The sequence below is a fragment of the Monomorium pharaonis genome, chromosome 2 (genome assembly GCF_013373865.1).
Source record: "Monomorium pharaonis isolate MP-MQ-018 chromosome 2, ASM1337386v2, whole genome shotgun sequence".
NCBI classification, from domain to species: domain Eukaryota; kingdom Metazoa; phylum Arthropoda; class Insecta; order Hymenoptera; family Formicidae; genus Monomorium; species Monomorium pharaonis.
Window position 1 is genome coordinate 20,124,710 of NC_050468.1, and position 17,633 is coordinate 20,142,342.

Sequence of the window (17,633 nt, forward strand, 5' to 3'; positions counted from 1 at the left end):
TAATGGTAACTGTTATTTTAAAGATTATAATTATTCAAACAGTTATTTTTTAGTAAACGGTTATTAACAATTCATCGTAGTAATGTTAAAAAACGATCAATTGATTATCTAATCGGTTCTAATCAGTTAAATTGACTGATTGAATTAAACGATTGTTGCTCTTGTGAATAGTTATAAAGTCTTGAAATATTGATTGTTTTCACACACAGCAGTTTTGGAACTGTTGAATGATTATTCCCTATGACTGGAGAGTTTTTTTTTGATCCTGCTAACTCAGTATTTTCTCTAAATTATAATTAGTAAAAAATCACTAAAATCAGTAAATCTTTCTTTGTATAATTAAGCAATAATAAAAAATATAATTAAATAAATTAATTTTAAACTGCATTAAAAAGTTAAAAAATTTTTTTTTAGAATTTTAAATAAAATTTCTAGGAAAATCAGGAATTCTCAAGAAATTTTTTTACAAAATTTTTGAATACATTCAGTAAGACCACTTGATTAATTCATGAGCTTATCAGAATAGTTAACGGAAAAGTTAAGTTACAATTAGGCAGTTGATTAAACAATTGATGTCTTAAACATTATTGCTTTTGTAATTGTGACTTAATGAAAATAACCCTTGTTTTGTTAACCATTATTCTTTAAATTTGTAATCGGTTACTAACTTATTTCTTGATAACAATTACTTAGTAACAAATAATGAAATAACGCCCATCACTATTATTAAAGAAAATTCATCTCTTTTCATTGATTAACATTATTTAAATTGATTTAATATATAACTCGATACTTTGAGTTTTCTTCAAGTATTGTTTACCTCCCACATAAGCAATTTCGTGGCTTGATTAAGGTATGCGTTATATAACTGATATCCTTTTTCAATATTACATTGTGGAATTTTGCAGCGAGTCGTCGATACTTTTTCCTCGACCGTTTCAGCGGCTCCGCGTGAGAATAAAAATAGCTCAATGAAAGAATTGAGAAAAAAAAGATAGTTGCTGCATAAGCAGGAATAATATACAATTATACATAATATATTTTTTTGCGATTGAAACGTCAGTCCTCGGGATGCGATATTGCGTACCGGCCGAGACTCCGTGGGGTGGTGCATCGTGCGCCCATTGTTGCAGATCCGAGGCAGATGCGAGGGAAGGCCGGTGGTGCGTTGCAGTTCAGCCTCGTGCCTGAATGCACCGTCATTACCGGCGTGTAATGATCGTGCATTGTAACGGTATCAAACTTATTATTCGCCACGTGACGGGGATGCGCGGCCGGAAGGTGAAGAGAGGTCTGGACCGTAAACTTCGCGCCCGAGCACTCTTCCTTCAGTTAGGTATAACGCGCGGCTTAAAAGTATAGGCGGCCGCGACGAGTAGTTTGGGATACTCTTCACGGCTTCGAATTATCCCTCGAGGGAGGCCGTGTTTCTTTTTTTTTTATTCCTCGTCGAGGAAAGGGATAAATCAAATGGTGCTTAACGTGGCTGATACACGACAGTCTCTATCTCTTTACAACGACAGTTTTTCGCGAGGGGAAGAAAAACGCGCGGCGAGGAGAGCGTCGTCCTTTGATCCTACGATTTATCCGGACGAACCCGGAAAGATCGGCGCTGGATACGAAGCGGTAATTATTTCAAAACGACCGTCCTTCGGCACGCTATTAGGCCTATCAGCGATCACGCTGACGGATAAGATCTTCAACCTCCTCTTTGTGCCGATATTTACTAAGCGCAGTTTGAATAAAATCCTCGACGATCCTGAAAGAGAGCATCTGGCTTCTCCACGTGACCGGAGGCTCCTTTGTACTCGATTCTATTCTTATCACCGCGATGATCGCAAACTAAATTCGATCGAACGTAACAGAGCGTACTTGACGCGCTTCGCTTAAACTTTTTCGTACAAGTGGATTCAATTAATATTCTTAACTATTGAATCATTTATCACGATGTAAATGTATATCTGCAAAGTGTAAATTTAAAAAAAAGTTTTTAAAATAATAAATGCGAATGCCAAAGTTTTGGTGGTTTCAATAGATGTTGTAACCAATGTTGTTTTTTTAATGCCAAAAAAGCGGTCTATCTCACCGTTCAATTTATCAACACTTTTAACTTCTGTTGAAATTCATGGTTTTGTATCCATTAAATTGCGTTATCGTTAAGACCGTTCAGAGCATTGTTTTTAAGGTTGAAATCACTTTGATAAAATTTAATAAACCATTTCTCGCAGGAATTGACACAGCATTCCCTCCGAATACATTACAGATGTTTTTAAGCTATTTCAAATATTATTACCATTACACGAAGCTTTTTTAATTCATTTCACTTTTGAAACACCTTAACTTATTCAAATTTACTTTTTTTTTTAAACGTCTTAAAGACACTTAGCAAAAATAAAAAAAGTTTTCCCTTTAGACTTTGTGTTGTTTGGGGACATCGGGGAGAACCGAATTGTAAAATGAAGGAAACACTTACCGTTTTATCAGAAATAAAGCGTCTCGGAAATAGAGCGAGAGGGAAAATCCGGTTCCTAACAGCCCAAGTTATCGCCTAAGAGGTTCATAAATAAGACATTCGCCGGGATGAAATTTTTCACGGTTTCCTTGCCGTTTGATTCCCCGATTCTCTTTCCCCCGTCAAGATTTACCGAATCTGTCAGCGAGGCGGAATAAGAGCAGTCGACGCATGCTCATCGGCCTGTTATAATTTCGGTTCTATTAGCCGCGCGCGACGGGGCCCTGAGGGATTTTCGGAGATCGTAAAGTTAAGCACACGGACCCCACAGAGGTGCGTGCGTGAGTGCGTGCGTGTGTACCGGAATACGCCCGGTTGTGCGGCGTGGCGGAACGGGGGCGAGTGGGCCCTGAAGAGGGTCCGCCGAGAGAGTATACTGTCAAGTAGCATCTTGACACGGGGCTCACAATGGCTACTTGTTAGCGCGCTGCGCCAACAGCGAGGGGGAAAAACGATCCAGACACTTGCCTTTTTCACATCGCGCTCTTCTGCGTTTCGTTACGGCTGCCTAACTGCCTCGTCGATCTCCGAAATAATTTCGGGAAAAAGATTTTTCGCTCGGCGTTCGAGGACCAGCTCCTCTCGGCGAGGGGAGGGGAGGGGGAATCGTTGGGTTTTGTCTCAAGGATCGCGGCGAGAGCGTGAACCCCGACGCGACCGGCGAACGCGAGGGAACAATAAGTTCGGCGAAATCGTACGAGTTTTAACTCTTTAAGTTTCGTAGAGTGAAAATTCTGCCGTTGAACAATTTTCCGAATGGGTTGCCACTTTAATAAAAGTTTAAGCTTATTGAATTTTTATGCATGTAATATATTTTATCCACATTTTGTATTTGCCTGCGTATCCGATAAAAATTAACGTTTATTATTACTCCTTCGATAGATAATAAAATTTATCTAGTCTTTTGTATTATTTTATTCGACATTTATTAAGTTACGTTTGTTGAGTTGTTTCTATTAAAACGTGCGTTACTTACCAGTTTCGATGCTGACAACGAGCAGCATCTAAGGATGATAGGAGGCGCAGGATGCTGTAAGAGGATGTGTGCGTACGTGAAACACAGACAACACATTGGCACGTTGTTACTTTAAATAACATCAACTTTACTCGATTACAATTCGATCGTACATCGTGATCTCTTACTTATATCTACTTGCGCATTGCCGTCTTCCTTTCTAATCTCTCTCATGTGTATACACACACACACACACACTCTCTCACACACACACACACACACACACACACACACACACACACACACACACACACACACACACACACACACACACACACAGACACACACACACACACCATACATACACACACTCATGAATAATCGCACTCACGATCACTCTCGGCAATTTGTCTCAGTTAGTTGTGCAACATTAAATTTGCCCGCTGAAATACACGAATGAGAACTGGAGAGGACCAGACGGTGATCATTAATTATCGTCCTTGCGGCGCGCGTTTCGGTTCTCCTTTTCATACATTCGCTCCTTCGATTGCTCTTCTGCCTCCTTCTCGTATGCGCGAGTTGCGTGCGAGTGCGAATAATTTGTGCAAGAGTCGATTACTATTAACATCCTATCCGCAAAAATTAATTAATTCTTTACCTTTGGTCGAATCGCAGCGTTTGTTTCGTAGAAAATTTTTCAAAAGTTTTCAATCACGATTGAAGTTCTATAAATTTGGAAAGGAAATATTTAATGGTACCTCGGTATAAATATGTAATGATGGAATATATGATAAAAAATGCAACTTCCGAAAGAAAAGAGATAAATAAATGAAAATCGTGCAATCATTCGGAAGTTGCGCGTTTGTGCAACACAACTTACGTCATGTAGACGCTCTTAAACAATGCTTCAAATGCGAGAGAGTAAAATGATAACTGTTCCTGTTAGTAATTAGTTCCAGCTGTTGCAACGCACATTAGCCAAAGCATTTTAAAACAGTTTACATAATTTTACAAATAAATTCGTTCAAGAGAGCACAATGCTTATTTCCAGTATAAAAACATAAAACGTAGTTAAAACTGTTGTATAATGTGTAAGTGAACAAGACTGCAGTATTTATAACTCGTTAATTTATCAACAGACGAGTTTCGATCGATTCCTATATATAATTTAATAATTTAATAAAACGTACGACCTAACACGAGATTGGCTTTAACCTTGAGCTGTCAAAGGCTGACACTGGCGATATTATTTTCATAAAAAAACTGTCGTAATAAATTCCATTAAGTTTGGACATAATTCAATCAAATAAATTTTGTAAAATGTAAAATTATCGCACTGTGTTAAATAGTAAAAAAGATGTTGCGTCACGAAAATAATATTATTGTTGTGTATATTTGTCGTATCATCATTAGGTAAGTTAAGTAATATTGTTGTATTACTATTGTATATAGTTGAGTTCTTCTTTTATCAGTTATTAATAATCCTCTATTGTAACACGTACTGTGGCACTTATGAATTGTCCAATAAATATTTTAAAAACAATTTCAAATTATTTTTGTACACCGAGAAAATTATTTATTAAAATAAAAAAAAATGTTACTTGATTTACAAAAATGATTTATATGGATATTCCGTACTAAATATTTATTCAAAACAACTACACAACAAAATTTAATATATTTTATTAATTAAAAGGAATGTCTTTTAAATTAAAGAAATATTTATTTGACGAAAGAAATTCAATAACTTTAATAAGGAATAAATGAAAATATTGAGTTCATTAAAATTTTCTTATTAAATTTAAAAGAATAATGTCTAGAATTAAATAAATTTGTGTTATTAAAATTTTGAAAATATTATAAGATGATTTAATGATGAATATCTTTCAGACTGTTTCATATCTACATAATGTTTAAGATATTTAAGTAAAGATATTTAGACCAATTATAAAACTGTTAGTTTAATTCCTGCTAGTATAATATTTAATATATTATACTGTCAAAACACTTTATTTACTTTTACTTTAGAGATTAAATTAGGAGTTTTTCTTAAAAACATTATTATGTTTGTTGTTGTGCTGTACCTTTTTATTCTATTATGTGTAGTTTTTAAATTATGAGAAATACTTTGTCGCGTTTATCTATCTACAAGACTTTAGGCCATATATTGCTCACTTGATTTCATATATTACAAGATATTTGGTTGCTGAATTAAAAGAATTCTTTATTTAAAACAAAATTATAATTTTTTACTGTAAATAAATAATTAATTTATACCTAATAAAACAATTTATATTTAGACCTTGATTATTTTTATAACACGTAAATTTTTATTTAACTATAAATTTTACATAAAAAAATCCATTTCTTTCTTTTGAAAACATTATTTTTTTACATCACAATATTTCAAATCAAAGAGTTATTTTTTTAATTAAAAGGCTCAAATTGAAAAAAATTACTTTATAAATTAAAAGAAATATATCTTCGATTGCATTAATGTTTTCTAAAACCTAATATCTTTTGTTTAAAAGAAACGCGTTTAAAGAAATACATTTGTTTTGTTTTAACAAATACTTTTCTCAGTGTAAGTGATTAAATAATACACAGAATAAGGTGAATGTGAAAGATACAAAATGAAAATAACGCCGATCGGCTCTGGCATAGATCAAAGATATTTTCCAAATCGCCTTTCTCACTTTCTCTCTCTCTCTCTCTTTCTCTCTCTCTACCTCTCTTTCTCTTTCTTTGCACCTCGATTCTATCCTCTACCCTGTTTCGTCCCGAGGACTCTTTCACAAGAGAAAATCCTTTCTCTCCTCGACATCCTAGATAAGAATCTACAAGGCAATGTCATAGCTAACGGAATATTTAGGACATCTGCGCGCGAGATAACTCACGAATTGGAAGTCGAGATTAGAGATGAATGTAAGCGCCCATTAATCACTTTAAAAACGACTTTACAAGTTTTGTTATATTATTTCTTTTATACATTTCGCGTTCTTCGATAAAAAAAAAAAAGAAATCGAAATATTAAGCATACAATAGAATTTTTTATTCTACTTCTTTGACGAAAAAATATAAAAGCTTTAGTTAAAAAAAGGTAAGATTTTCAAAACAAACAAAAATAAAATTAAAACGAGATTACTTTGAGCTCTTTATTAAGAAAAAGCTTTTTTAAGTCAACAAATGAAGTATTCATCTCAACATCTCGACTTTTCTGTCTTTGTCACACTCTTGCGTAATCTTTTGTTCCTCTTTTTTGCTTTACATTCTTTTTTTTCGCGTACATAACATTCTCTACCTCTCTTTCTTTCTTACTGTCTTTAGATATACTTATGTACAGACTGCGAATAAATGATAACTTATGTACTATCTTATCCTGCGACAGTTTCACTGTCTACTGGGGGTACCTCTAAAGCTTTTCATTCACAAGTTGCTTTTAGTCAATTAAATCATCACGCAATATCACAATATAATAGTTACTTACTCATAAAAAAAAATAAGTTACCTACTAATAAAGCATCTCATAAAATTTGGTTTGTTTCGAATTATCTATATCTTGTTGCTATGTCCTTTAAAGATGTAATAAAATTGTTGGAATTTTTTTAAGAATATATGTGTTACATTACATCTCATATTATCACAAAAATTTAAGAATATCATATTTTATTATTACGATTGAATATGTGTGTAAAATTTCAGCACAATTTTCTTATTAGTTTAAAAATTATTTAATTTTTTATTTCCTTTTGATTTTTATATAAAGTCACATTTTATAGTACTTATTTACAAATTCTTTAAAATTGTATAGTCATTTATGTTCTATAAGTCATAAACCAAATTTTTTGTTATTTTTTTGCAATTAATTTCTATACTAAAATTCAGGAAATTTGCAACCAAAATTTTTTTGTCATATAACAACAAAGAATTAAATAATTTTCAATTCAATAAAAAAATTGTGCTCAAATTTTATACGGATAATCATAATAATAGAACAATGTATAAAATTTTTATATTTTTGGTAATATTTAGATGTGACACATACATCCTTATACATAAAAAAATATAAATATAAAGAACTATGAAAAATATAAATTACAAGAAACATTAAGTTAAACGTGAGAAATAATTAACTATTCTTCAATAGTTAAAATTTTAATCATTATCATAGAATCCAAATCAGTGATGAGAACACCCGGTAGGCAGCGAGCAAGAACGAGATTAACTTAGTAATATGCCGAATGCCGTGTGTATTATACATATGTACATGTACAGGACAAACAAAAAAACGTATGGTGTAAGAGGAGCGTATAGTTGATTACAGTAAATTAATTATCTGATTGAATCTACGTATACGAAGTGAAGGAGAGAAATGGGGAGCAAGGGGAGTAAGTTGCATTCGCTCATACTTCGTGTGCACTTCGCGCAAAAAAAAAAGAAACACTGCTTCATCGTGCAATTTATTCCGCTCGGGCAAAAATCAGAAAAGTATGGCGCCAAGTATCGTGATGGGACAGAAAAGCTGGCGGGATTTTTCGCCCGTTGTTTACTTATGGAAATAGTGGTAAACACAAGCCGGTCTAGCCGGCTTGCCGCGAGAGTGTACGAACTGAGAAAGTAAAATGCTAATATGTCTTTTGCTATTTCGTTCGGAAACGTCATCGTCGCTTCGGCATCCTTTGATTTTTCACGGATGATTCTTGGGGTAAGAAATTTTTTCTATGAGAAAATATATTTGAAGAACGGGTAGATAAACAAACAGTCTTTGGCTAGAAATTAATGGAATAATTTTAAGTAAACACACAGTATTTATCTCGTTTTTAAGTTTAGATTAGCATTATTCAGGTAACAAAATATTTCGATGAAAAAAGAATAAATTAATATTGAAGGATATAAAGTTACGTAATGAGTATACTTCAAGTTGCTTTCTGGAATCATAATCAATCATATATATTTTTATATGGAAAAAATTTCATTTAAAGAATTAAAAAAATATATATTCTGAATGCCGGAGTGGACACGACGATTTGACAGACGGCTATTTGACGCTCTTCATACGCTCTAAATGTTACACCGAGAAAAGCTCAATGTAGGATGCAACGATATATCCGCAGAAGGCTTTTCTCCTCGCTTACATATCTGGACATTATCGGATCGCCAAGAAATTATCGTCGCGATGAAAAGGATATTTTCAATATCATGGAAATAAAACTCACATTATTCAATAATTAAAAGTGACCAAAGGCAAATTCATGCAAAGCGCTCCGAGTTAAACGTAACCTTTGTCAATCATCGGCGTGTTAAGTAAACGTTACCTTTGTTTTTATGCGGCGACAATAATTTATTGGCGATCCAAACTTCGGCAAGCCGTTCGAGTACCTTGATCGATCGGAAGCCTTGCCGTTCCCGCCGATGTGCATTAAGTTTTCTCTTGGCTCCTCTTGCTCTGTGTGCTTGGAGCCCAAGGTCACAACGAATGGTATTCGCCCAGCACGAGGCCGCTGTGGTAACTCGCGTGCGACGTGGACATCCCCATGGAGCCCATGCTTTGATAAGCGCCCATGCCCATGCCGTTCATCGACATGGTGTTCATGGTGTTGACGCCCTGCATAGTGTTGGACAGCATCGTCGAGGGGCCCATGGGGCTCAGTCCGCCCATAGAAGGGGCGATTGCACCCATCTGCATCGACGTCGCCGTGTGCGGCAAGGACTTCTGTAATTCCGCGGAGGTCGGTGTGCCGATTAGATAATCCTGTCGCAGACAAAGATGATTCTCATATTTTTGCACAATAGATGGAAATGTATGTATCACTGTTAACTTCGATATAAAGCATATCCTCTTGGACTCTCGATCAATGAGTTTTGAAAAAGAGAATCTGAAATCATTATATTTTCGAAGTATCGAATATCTTTAAATAAGGACAGGTTCTTATACGAGGTTGTCAAAAGGCTTGTAACTCAATTAGTATTTGGAAGGACATTCTCTACTTTATAATACAGATTGCTGATATAATATTAATTTGTTAGATAAAATGATTTGTAACGTTGTAGATTTGAAAAAAAATAAAGTTGATAAATAAATTTTTCTTATTTTCTTTTTTGTTTTCTTAGCAATTTTTGGCAATCGTGATTCTTTGCAACCATATAATAATTAGTTAATCATTATTGTAACACAGTTTGTAATCTCTGTTATTAAAACGTGACAGATCGATTGACCTCATCAAGCTTAGTGACTCGACCGGGATTAGTGACAGTCAATTTTAATCTTTTTGGTTTAAGATGTCTTGACTAGAGTTTTGTTTAGAGATTATGTTTACGAATATAATAATATTTTATATAAATACTTGTTTTCGATTTTTTATACATGTTATGGTATAAAGAAAAAAAAATTTAATAAAAGACTTTGCCTAATATTATTTTAAAGTTGTAAGATAGAGCAGTAAAAATATATACAAATTGCTTTAGAATTTAATATAAATTATTGTCATTACTGCAAAAAATTCTACGTGTGACGGTCAATTAAACTGTCCGAGTATGGCAACTAATTGTCACATTTTCAATTTTATTTAAAATCGCTTCTTTTTAATATATTCAAGAATAATACAGAAAAGAAATATAGGTATATTATCATATTGTAATGTTTAAAAAATTTTTCATTAATTTTTTTCTAAAAATCATTCCATAATTGCGATAATCGAGATAACTGAGCGCGGTTTCTTCTTATATTTTTGAATCCTTAATTTTTATGTCAGTAGAACAATAATTTTCCATTTCTCTTGTAGAAAAATGTTACGTTTTCCTCATTCTCAAAGAAAATATAAAAGATAATAATGTAAAAAAAAAAAGAAGTACACTTTTTCATCTCTCATCGCGGTTTCGTTTTACAAAAGGTTAAAGTAACGCGTACGAATTGGAAGTAAACATTCAAGATTATTTCGTCGTCCTACCTGCGGATAGTATTGCATGTAATCTAGCTGACTTTTCTGTTGAGCGCAGCTAGGCGGTGGTGGCGGCAAGGTGGCGGTAGGATGGACCAAGCCATGGGCGCCGTGGGTGCCGACCTGGAGATGGTGCTGCAACTGGTGATGAAGATTCCTCTTGTCATCGCCGCTCTCGCTGCTCGTGTCGTGGTGCTGCATATGCGGGTGGCTCAAAGACGAGCCGTGGCTTTGATGATACGAGTGCGGGCTGGAAACTGAGACGGAAGCCGGTGGTGGAAGCTGGTACATGCCGGAGGTTTGCTGATGGTCCACCATTTGTTGCTGTTGCTGCTGCTGCTGCTGAACCGCGCAGGAAGACGGCTGTTGCTGCTGCTGCTGCTGGCCAGATTGCCGCTTCGTCTCGTCGCCACTCTCGCTGCTGGAGTCCCCGAGACCCCCGCCGTGGGTCTTATCCTCCCTCTGGCCACTGAAACCGCAAAGCGGCGTTTGCCTTTCAAAAAAAGACAGCTGGTCTTTTTTATGAAGATATATGTTTCATGTAACATAGAAAAATGTGTAAGTGACAGCAGATTGGAGTCGATTTACACAAATTATTATGTTAATTACAGCATTATTATACCATGTTAAGTGTTATGTTAATTGTATCATTTATCAATGTAATCTTGAATTTCTCTCTCTTTCTCTTTTTCTCTCTTTTTCTCATCATTTGTTTCTACTTTCTTTTATGTGCTTGTATTTGAAAAATTATTAATCTTTTACAAGTACTAAAATATCAATAATTAAAAGTAACATTATTAATTCCGTTCAGAAATTTATAAGCAAGGCAGTTAATTTGTTGTATTAAATAATAAGTGTAAGCTGCGCCATTAAAAATGTTGCAGAATGTACAGTGTTAGTACACGCTCGTCACCGATCCCCCATTAAAAACGTTAACCGTTCTTCATCATTCCATTATAAAGACATCCCAGGGGCCCGATTTAATTGCACTCGCAGGCGCGAGCGTCACGTTTAAAGCAGCGCCTCGCGGGTAAAATCGGCGATGCCGATCGGCGAGGCTGGGGAATCGAAATAATATCGCTTAAGATAACACCGGCACCAGTGCGTAAAGTACCGGAGAAAAGGGTATATCCTGCCTCCTTCGTACTTGTGAATTAAGGGCGGGCACCGAGCGCAGGGAGGCAGGGTACGGTCTTAAAGAGGTGCGCAGCGCAACGGAAAGAGAAGAGAGCCGGAGGAAGGGAGGGGGGAAAAAAAAGGGTATGAGAGAAGCGAAGGCGAGAGAGACGCTCTTGGCGTCTCGTAAACTCAATTTAGCGGCCTGGACCTCCTCGAAGCACGTGGGACCTACGGGCCCGGCCGAGAACCCCCTTTCGCCTACCTCTCCTTCTACTTTTCTCTGTCTCTCTATCTCTCTCGATCTTTCCCGTTTCCTCTTTGTCTATCTCCTCCAGGTACCAGCAATCGTTAAGCGCTTGTTTTACAAGTCGTTTAGACGCGAGACTGGTGATACCGCACCGTTCAAGGCAAGTGCTGCAACACTTGTCTACGGGGTGTTTCCGAGAACCGGTCTTTGGCACGAGAGAGAAACTACCGAAGTGATAAGGGAGCACGGAAGATATTCGAGCTCTCGTATCCCCGAAGAGCGATGCTGATAAAAGTTCCGTTTAGTTTGCGGTATATCGCCGTTAAAATTCTTAACGTTCTTTAATTGGATGATAAGACAAAATTTAAAAGAGTTGATGTTATATAATGTGTTTTGATACATTAAATTTTACAAATATCATATTTATTCAGATTTAATGTTAGAAACGCCGATTGTTAACGCATAATAGCAGAAGAGTTTGACCTGATGCAAATCTGAATTCTGACAAGAGTTCAGATATTTTGGCATTGTGGATATAAAAAAAAATCTGTTTAAAGACGTGATGATGTAAAGCTTACATGGAAAACTAAATGACTTTATACAGAATTCTATTAGTGTCAACCTCTATAAAGACATAATTCCTAAGTGAAATGGAACTCGATAGACATGTATACAGTAAGAACAAGAATTTACATATATCGAAGCAATATGTATAGAATTGTGGTTCATCACAAGTATTTTACCAATGTTAAAAATGTTATAATATAATCTCGTCTTGATTTCGCTATGAGAAAATAATTTCTAATTAGCGTAAAGATAAGATCCGAACAATGTGGGACCGAATCTATCGTAAAAATCTTTTTCGTACCACCCGTTACATGATGGAACCTATAACCGGACGAAGGTGTCCCCAGGTATGCCTTATCCGTCTGTAGATCGCGCAGTAAATTTATCCTCGTTGCGCCGCGCGGCCACGAAAGAGCGGAATCTTTCGGGTATTATTATTTTCATTAGGATTTGTGACTCATCGCGTGTAGGAGACATTTATTTCGAAGCCCCCGTCGCCATGACACTTACTTCGCGTCTCCGGGATCGACGCTTTTCTCTTCCTTTCTTTTCTTTTGATCACGTGGAATCGAGAGAGAAAGAGAGAGAAAGAGAGAGAGAGAGATCTTAAATGTGGAAGCTTCAATAATGTAACCTTCCGACGGGAATAATTAATAATTATTTCTGTGCAATTTTTGTCATCTTACTATTTTCACAATAATATCTTAAATCACTTTTTGCTTTCGTTGCTTCCTTTCAATTTTTTTTTAACAGTGCATGTTAATATTTTAAATTCAATCAGGCATCTTTGTATCGTGGGAAGTAATCAGTTATGAAAGTATGTATAAAACATATCAAATAAAAACAAGTGTTCACAGTTTCAACGACACTTAGTTGAAAACGTAATATTTATACTATATATAAATTTTATATTATTTTCTAATTATATTTTCTATAATTATTTACGCATTTTTGTTGCGCTAAACATATGAACTAAATAATTTTCTAAACGGTATTGTTATTTCTATCTCATTCTTAACGACACATTATGAACCTGACACATCTTACTTTTTAACGAGAAATAAGTTGAACATTACGTTTTATTGATTTGATTTATTTTTACATGTATATTACTGCGTCCGATTGTATAATTTTCACATGGCTTCGAGATGATTCTCGACTATTTTTAGACTTTTCTTATCATTTATATTCCTTTATTAATTCTTATCTGTTATTTCTAATTTCTATCAGTTGATTATTATCATTTGAAATTCGATACTTGTTCGTTCGTATTAATTATCCTCACTACGCTAACTAATTAAGAATAAATTTATTCTCCTTTTCTTCAATCCTTTTAATTGGCTTGTTTTTATTTATCATTATTCTTCTTTCATTTGCTCGTACATTTGTTAGTACTTATTAACTTTTTGTATTATTATGTAATATAATGTGTTTTATATATAAAACATTTTAGAGTCGCATTTCTCCTTCTTTAAAACATTATACTTAATTACATTAACAGAAATTTGTATATTTAATAACCATAAAAAACAATAGACCTTTTTTATTTTGGACATTCTATTCATGTTCGCGTCGTTCGTGTCGAGATCAACGTCAAGGATTATAAAAAATGCCAGGAATGTGAAGAGATTCTATCTGCGGATGGTCCTACGTGAGTCGCTGTTGTCTCACGAAAAGTGGAGACAAATCGATCTCGGTGACCGCCGCGGAATTTCGAAGTAAATCTTATTTACGGACCAGCCGATTAATAAAACTAGCCGCGCCTTCGCCGTTATCTTCCTCACGCCGACCGGTGCCATAAAATTGGGATCAACGACTTCAGCTACTTCATTGAAGACACAAACAAATCTCCCTCTTTTCTTAAGCAAATTTAAATTACTCGAATTAGATAACATTTTCATTATTTTGTTATTTATAATTTTTTGACAGATGCAATCTATATACACCAAGTTATTTAATAAATTTATGAATTTTTATATAAATATTATTGTTATTTTTATATATTTATACTTTTATTTTTTACTTTAAGTCATACATTAAGTTTAAATATGAAAAAAAAAAAAAATCGTTTTTGAATCTATATTTCGCGAAAATTTGAGAAATTCAAACATCATGCAATGTCGATCCAACAAATTACGTTGCACGTCGTGCGAAAGCAATCTCGCAAAAGGTGCCTTTAATTGGATGGTGCAAATAACGCATAAATAACCGGGAAACGCGACGCCACCGCCGCTCATTCATGGCGATCGACTACGGTGGAGGTGCCGTCTATATAGGGCGATGGGAAGGAGTATTAGCATAATTCCTAATTTAATTTCTCGATAAATTCCTGATCGCACGCTCGCCTTGAAATGAGATGCTATCGCGGCACCACTAATTCGCGTCTAACTTTATATCGCTTGGGACCGGCGTGGAGGGGCCCGATAGGATCTTCCTCCCCCTCCCCCATCACTCTCTCTTTCTCTCTCTCTCTCTCTCTCTCTCTCTCGCTTTCCGTGCCGGGGCCTCCTCGTAAAATCGGATTATATCGGCTCTGTCGCCTCTGCGATGTCGCGCACTTTATTCTGTTCTACGGTGCGATATCGTCCTCGGGAAACGAGTTTGCGGGGTCAGAGTGCGAGCGGAGAGACTCTTAACGAGTTCTCTCTCTCTCTCTCTCTCTCTTTCTTTCCTTTTCTTTGGCTTTTCCTTCTCTCCCCGCGCGCTTTTCCTGGCGAATAGAAGAGCACGGTATGTAAATGGGGAAAACCGCGGTACACGATGTGTATAGCGGCGGCCGCGGCGGTGCAAATAGAAAATATCGCGGCAACAATATTTTCCGGCAACCCCTCCTGGGGGAGAAGAGTGCCTCGCTAGCTAGTTTAGCGTTTCTCTATGTAACCATTGAATTTATTTTTCGCATTCCAAAAATCCCACGCAACCGTCTCGCCCTCGAGGAGACCGCCAGTTTCGCCTCCGGGATTACTTAACTCACTGAAGAAGGCAGAAAGGCAAACTCCGGGCCCGTAGAGCAAATTGAAAATCGGCTGGCTCGTTTGTCGGCCCCGGGGTCCAGGGGAAAAAAACCCGGCAGATTTTCTTCCCGTGGTCCCGAAGGCCTCCGAGGGATCTCTCCGTCCACTGCTCCCGGCAGGTGAGCCCGTCGAGGAAGTTACTGGCAGCTGATTCCATAAACAGATAGGAAAGGAGAGTTTCCACGGCCTAAAATAATGGTAGGGCAGCGCACCGTGTACACATCGTACACGAGTCTCTCCTTCTCTGTTTGTAAACTACTACGGCTCTCGCCTCCCTTACCTATACCTGCGGGATTCTCTCTCTCTCTCTCTCTCTCTCTCTCTCTCTCTCTCTCTCTCTCTCTTTCGGGGTTCTCCTCCTGTGAAACGTCCGGGCGAATTTCTCGCGCGCGTGCAACGGATACTCCGGCGGATTATCCGCGGAAAATTCACCGGCGCGGGAAATTAAAGCCGATGATGCCGTAATTTCGACTGGCTCTCGCTTTCCGGTACTATGAACGCGTAAACATTTAAGCTGCATCGAAAACTAGTTTCTAGTGCGACGCACAGAACGATGAAGATCCTTTCTAAATAAAAACTGAATTTAGATTTAAATAATAATCAATATACGTCGGTTTAAAGTTCAGAATAGTTACCGATAAACTAAAGGGAAACAATGTTCTTTCGCGACGGATTATTACGTCGGAAGATCACTGAATTACGTATCTACTTAATATTTTCAATTCATAACAATCACTGAGAACAAATGCGTGATATTTGCATGATAAAATCATTATAGTTAGAAATATCATTTTTTAAGTAATTATTACTATAATGTTGATAATAAAAACCATAAGTTTATAGTAGATTGTTTTATGGTACAACTATATTAAAATCACTATTTTAATTATGATAACTATATCATAAGTTATATAAACCAATATTAAAATTCTGAGAACTTAATATAACTTAAACAAACTATAACTTATTGTTGGATAACTATAAAAATGGTTGGTTCCAAAAAGACTATAAATTACAGTGATATTATGGTTACTGCAACTATTTTTTTCTCAGTAATTAATCATTATTTATAGCTGCAATTTAAGATTTTTACTGACGTAAAAATTCTTAACTCATACATTTGCTACAATTTGTACTCGTAAAGAGCAATAAAATTATTATTTCCAAAGTTCTCGAATGGGATGTAAACAGAATACACGGAAGAATTATGGCGGAATATACTCACAGACGCGTCGGTAATCATTCTGATAATGAATGGCGCGTCATGTTATTTTATTTATCGCGATTTGACACAATTCGACGGTGGAATGCATCGAGATGTGCCAAGGAAATCTGCGTTTTCATGCCAATTGTTGTCGTTCGCGCAAGCCCGAGGTTCGCCTAAATTCGAGTCAAGAATCAACACGCATATCGAGAAACTGTGCCAGTTTTGTATGAGTATAGTAACGCGGCACATGTTTATCTTCTGGTAATAGATAACCCATAAATTTTGGTAAATGACAGCAATAAGCCCTCGATTCTGGCACCGAGAACCGCTTTGTAAGCGCGGCGTAACGTGACTTAACAACGTTCATAATTTATTTACTCCTTTGATCGAAATAAAGACGTTATTATTTTATATATTATTTCTTTTATATATTGTAACAATGTTATAGTAATTTATATAGAAAAATTGAGGAAAAACTTTGTATTAAGGATATATGTGTAACATTTTATTACCAAAATTTTAAAAATTTCGTAGATTGTTTTGTTATTACATTTAAATGTTTTTGTAAATTTTGCTCATAATTTTGTTAGTATTATAGTTTATAAGTTATTTAATTAATTGTTTGTTTACTTCTGATTTTTACGTAAATTCGTATTCTGTGGTATTACTTATTTGCGGTTATTTGTAAATTTGATAAGAAAGTAACATTACAAATTAAATCAAACTTTAAGCGTATAATATACAAAGAACATTTTAATATTTGTGCAAAAGTTCATTTGGATACACTTATTTAAAAGTTATTTATTTAAAACTGCGGTAAAATCATTTTTGCTGCATAAGTCATTATAAGCTAAAGTTTTCGTTGGTTTTTTTCTTTGTAACTTGTTTCAAAGACGAAATTTAGATATTTACAATAAAAATTTTTTGTCGTTGGTTTGGGAAAAAATTTAAGAAACATGCAGTCTTTTATTTTTGATAACTTTTAGCTGTGCGGTAGAGTCAAAACATCCCAAAATTTAATAGCTATTGACGAGAACAATAATAATTCAACGTCTGAAATCGATTTTCCCTTAA

General features: G+C 35.5%; 1 protein-coding gene across 2 annotated transcripts in view; it reads right to left on the bottom strand.

Moving 5' to 3' along the window:
* Positions 1–6,407: 6,407 nt before the first annotated feature.
* The window catches only part of LOC105832106 (homeobox protein SIX1), a 41,981-nt gene continuing 30,755 nt past the window's right edge, over positions 6,408–17,633 (bottom strand). For both annotated transcript variants that reach the window (XM_028194162.2, XM_036282819.1), the window contains exons 4-5: positions 10,415–10,874; positions 6,408–9,219 (exon numbers count right to left, since the gene is read on the bottom strand). In XM_028194162.2, the coding sequence (XP_028049963.2) occupies positions 8,935–9,219; positions 10,415–10,874 (745 nt within the window). In that variant the 3' untranslated portion in view covers positions 6,408–8,934. The remainder of the gene's footprint in view (positions 9,220–10,414; positions 10,875–17,633) is intronic.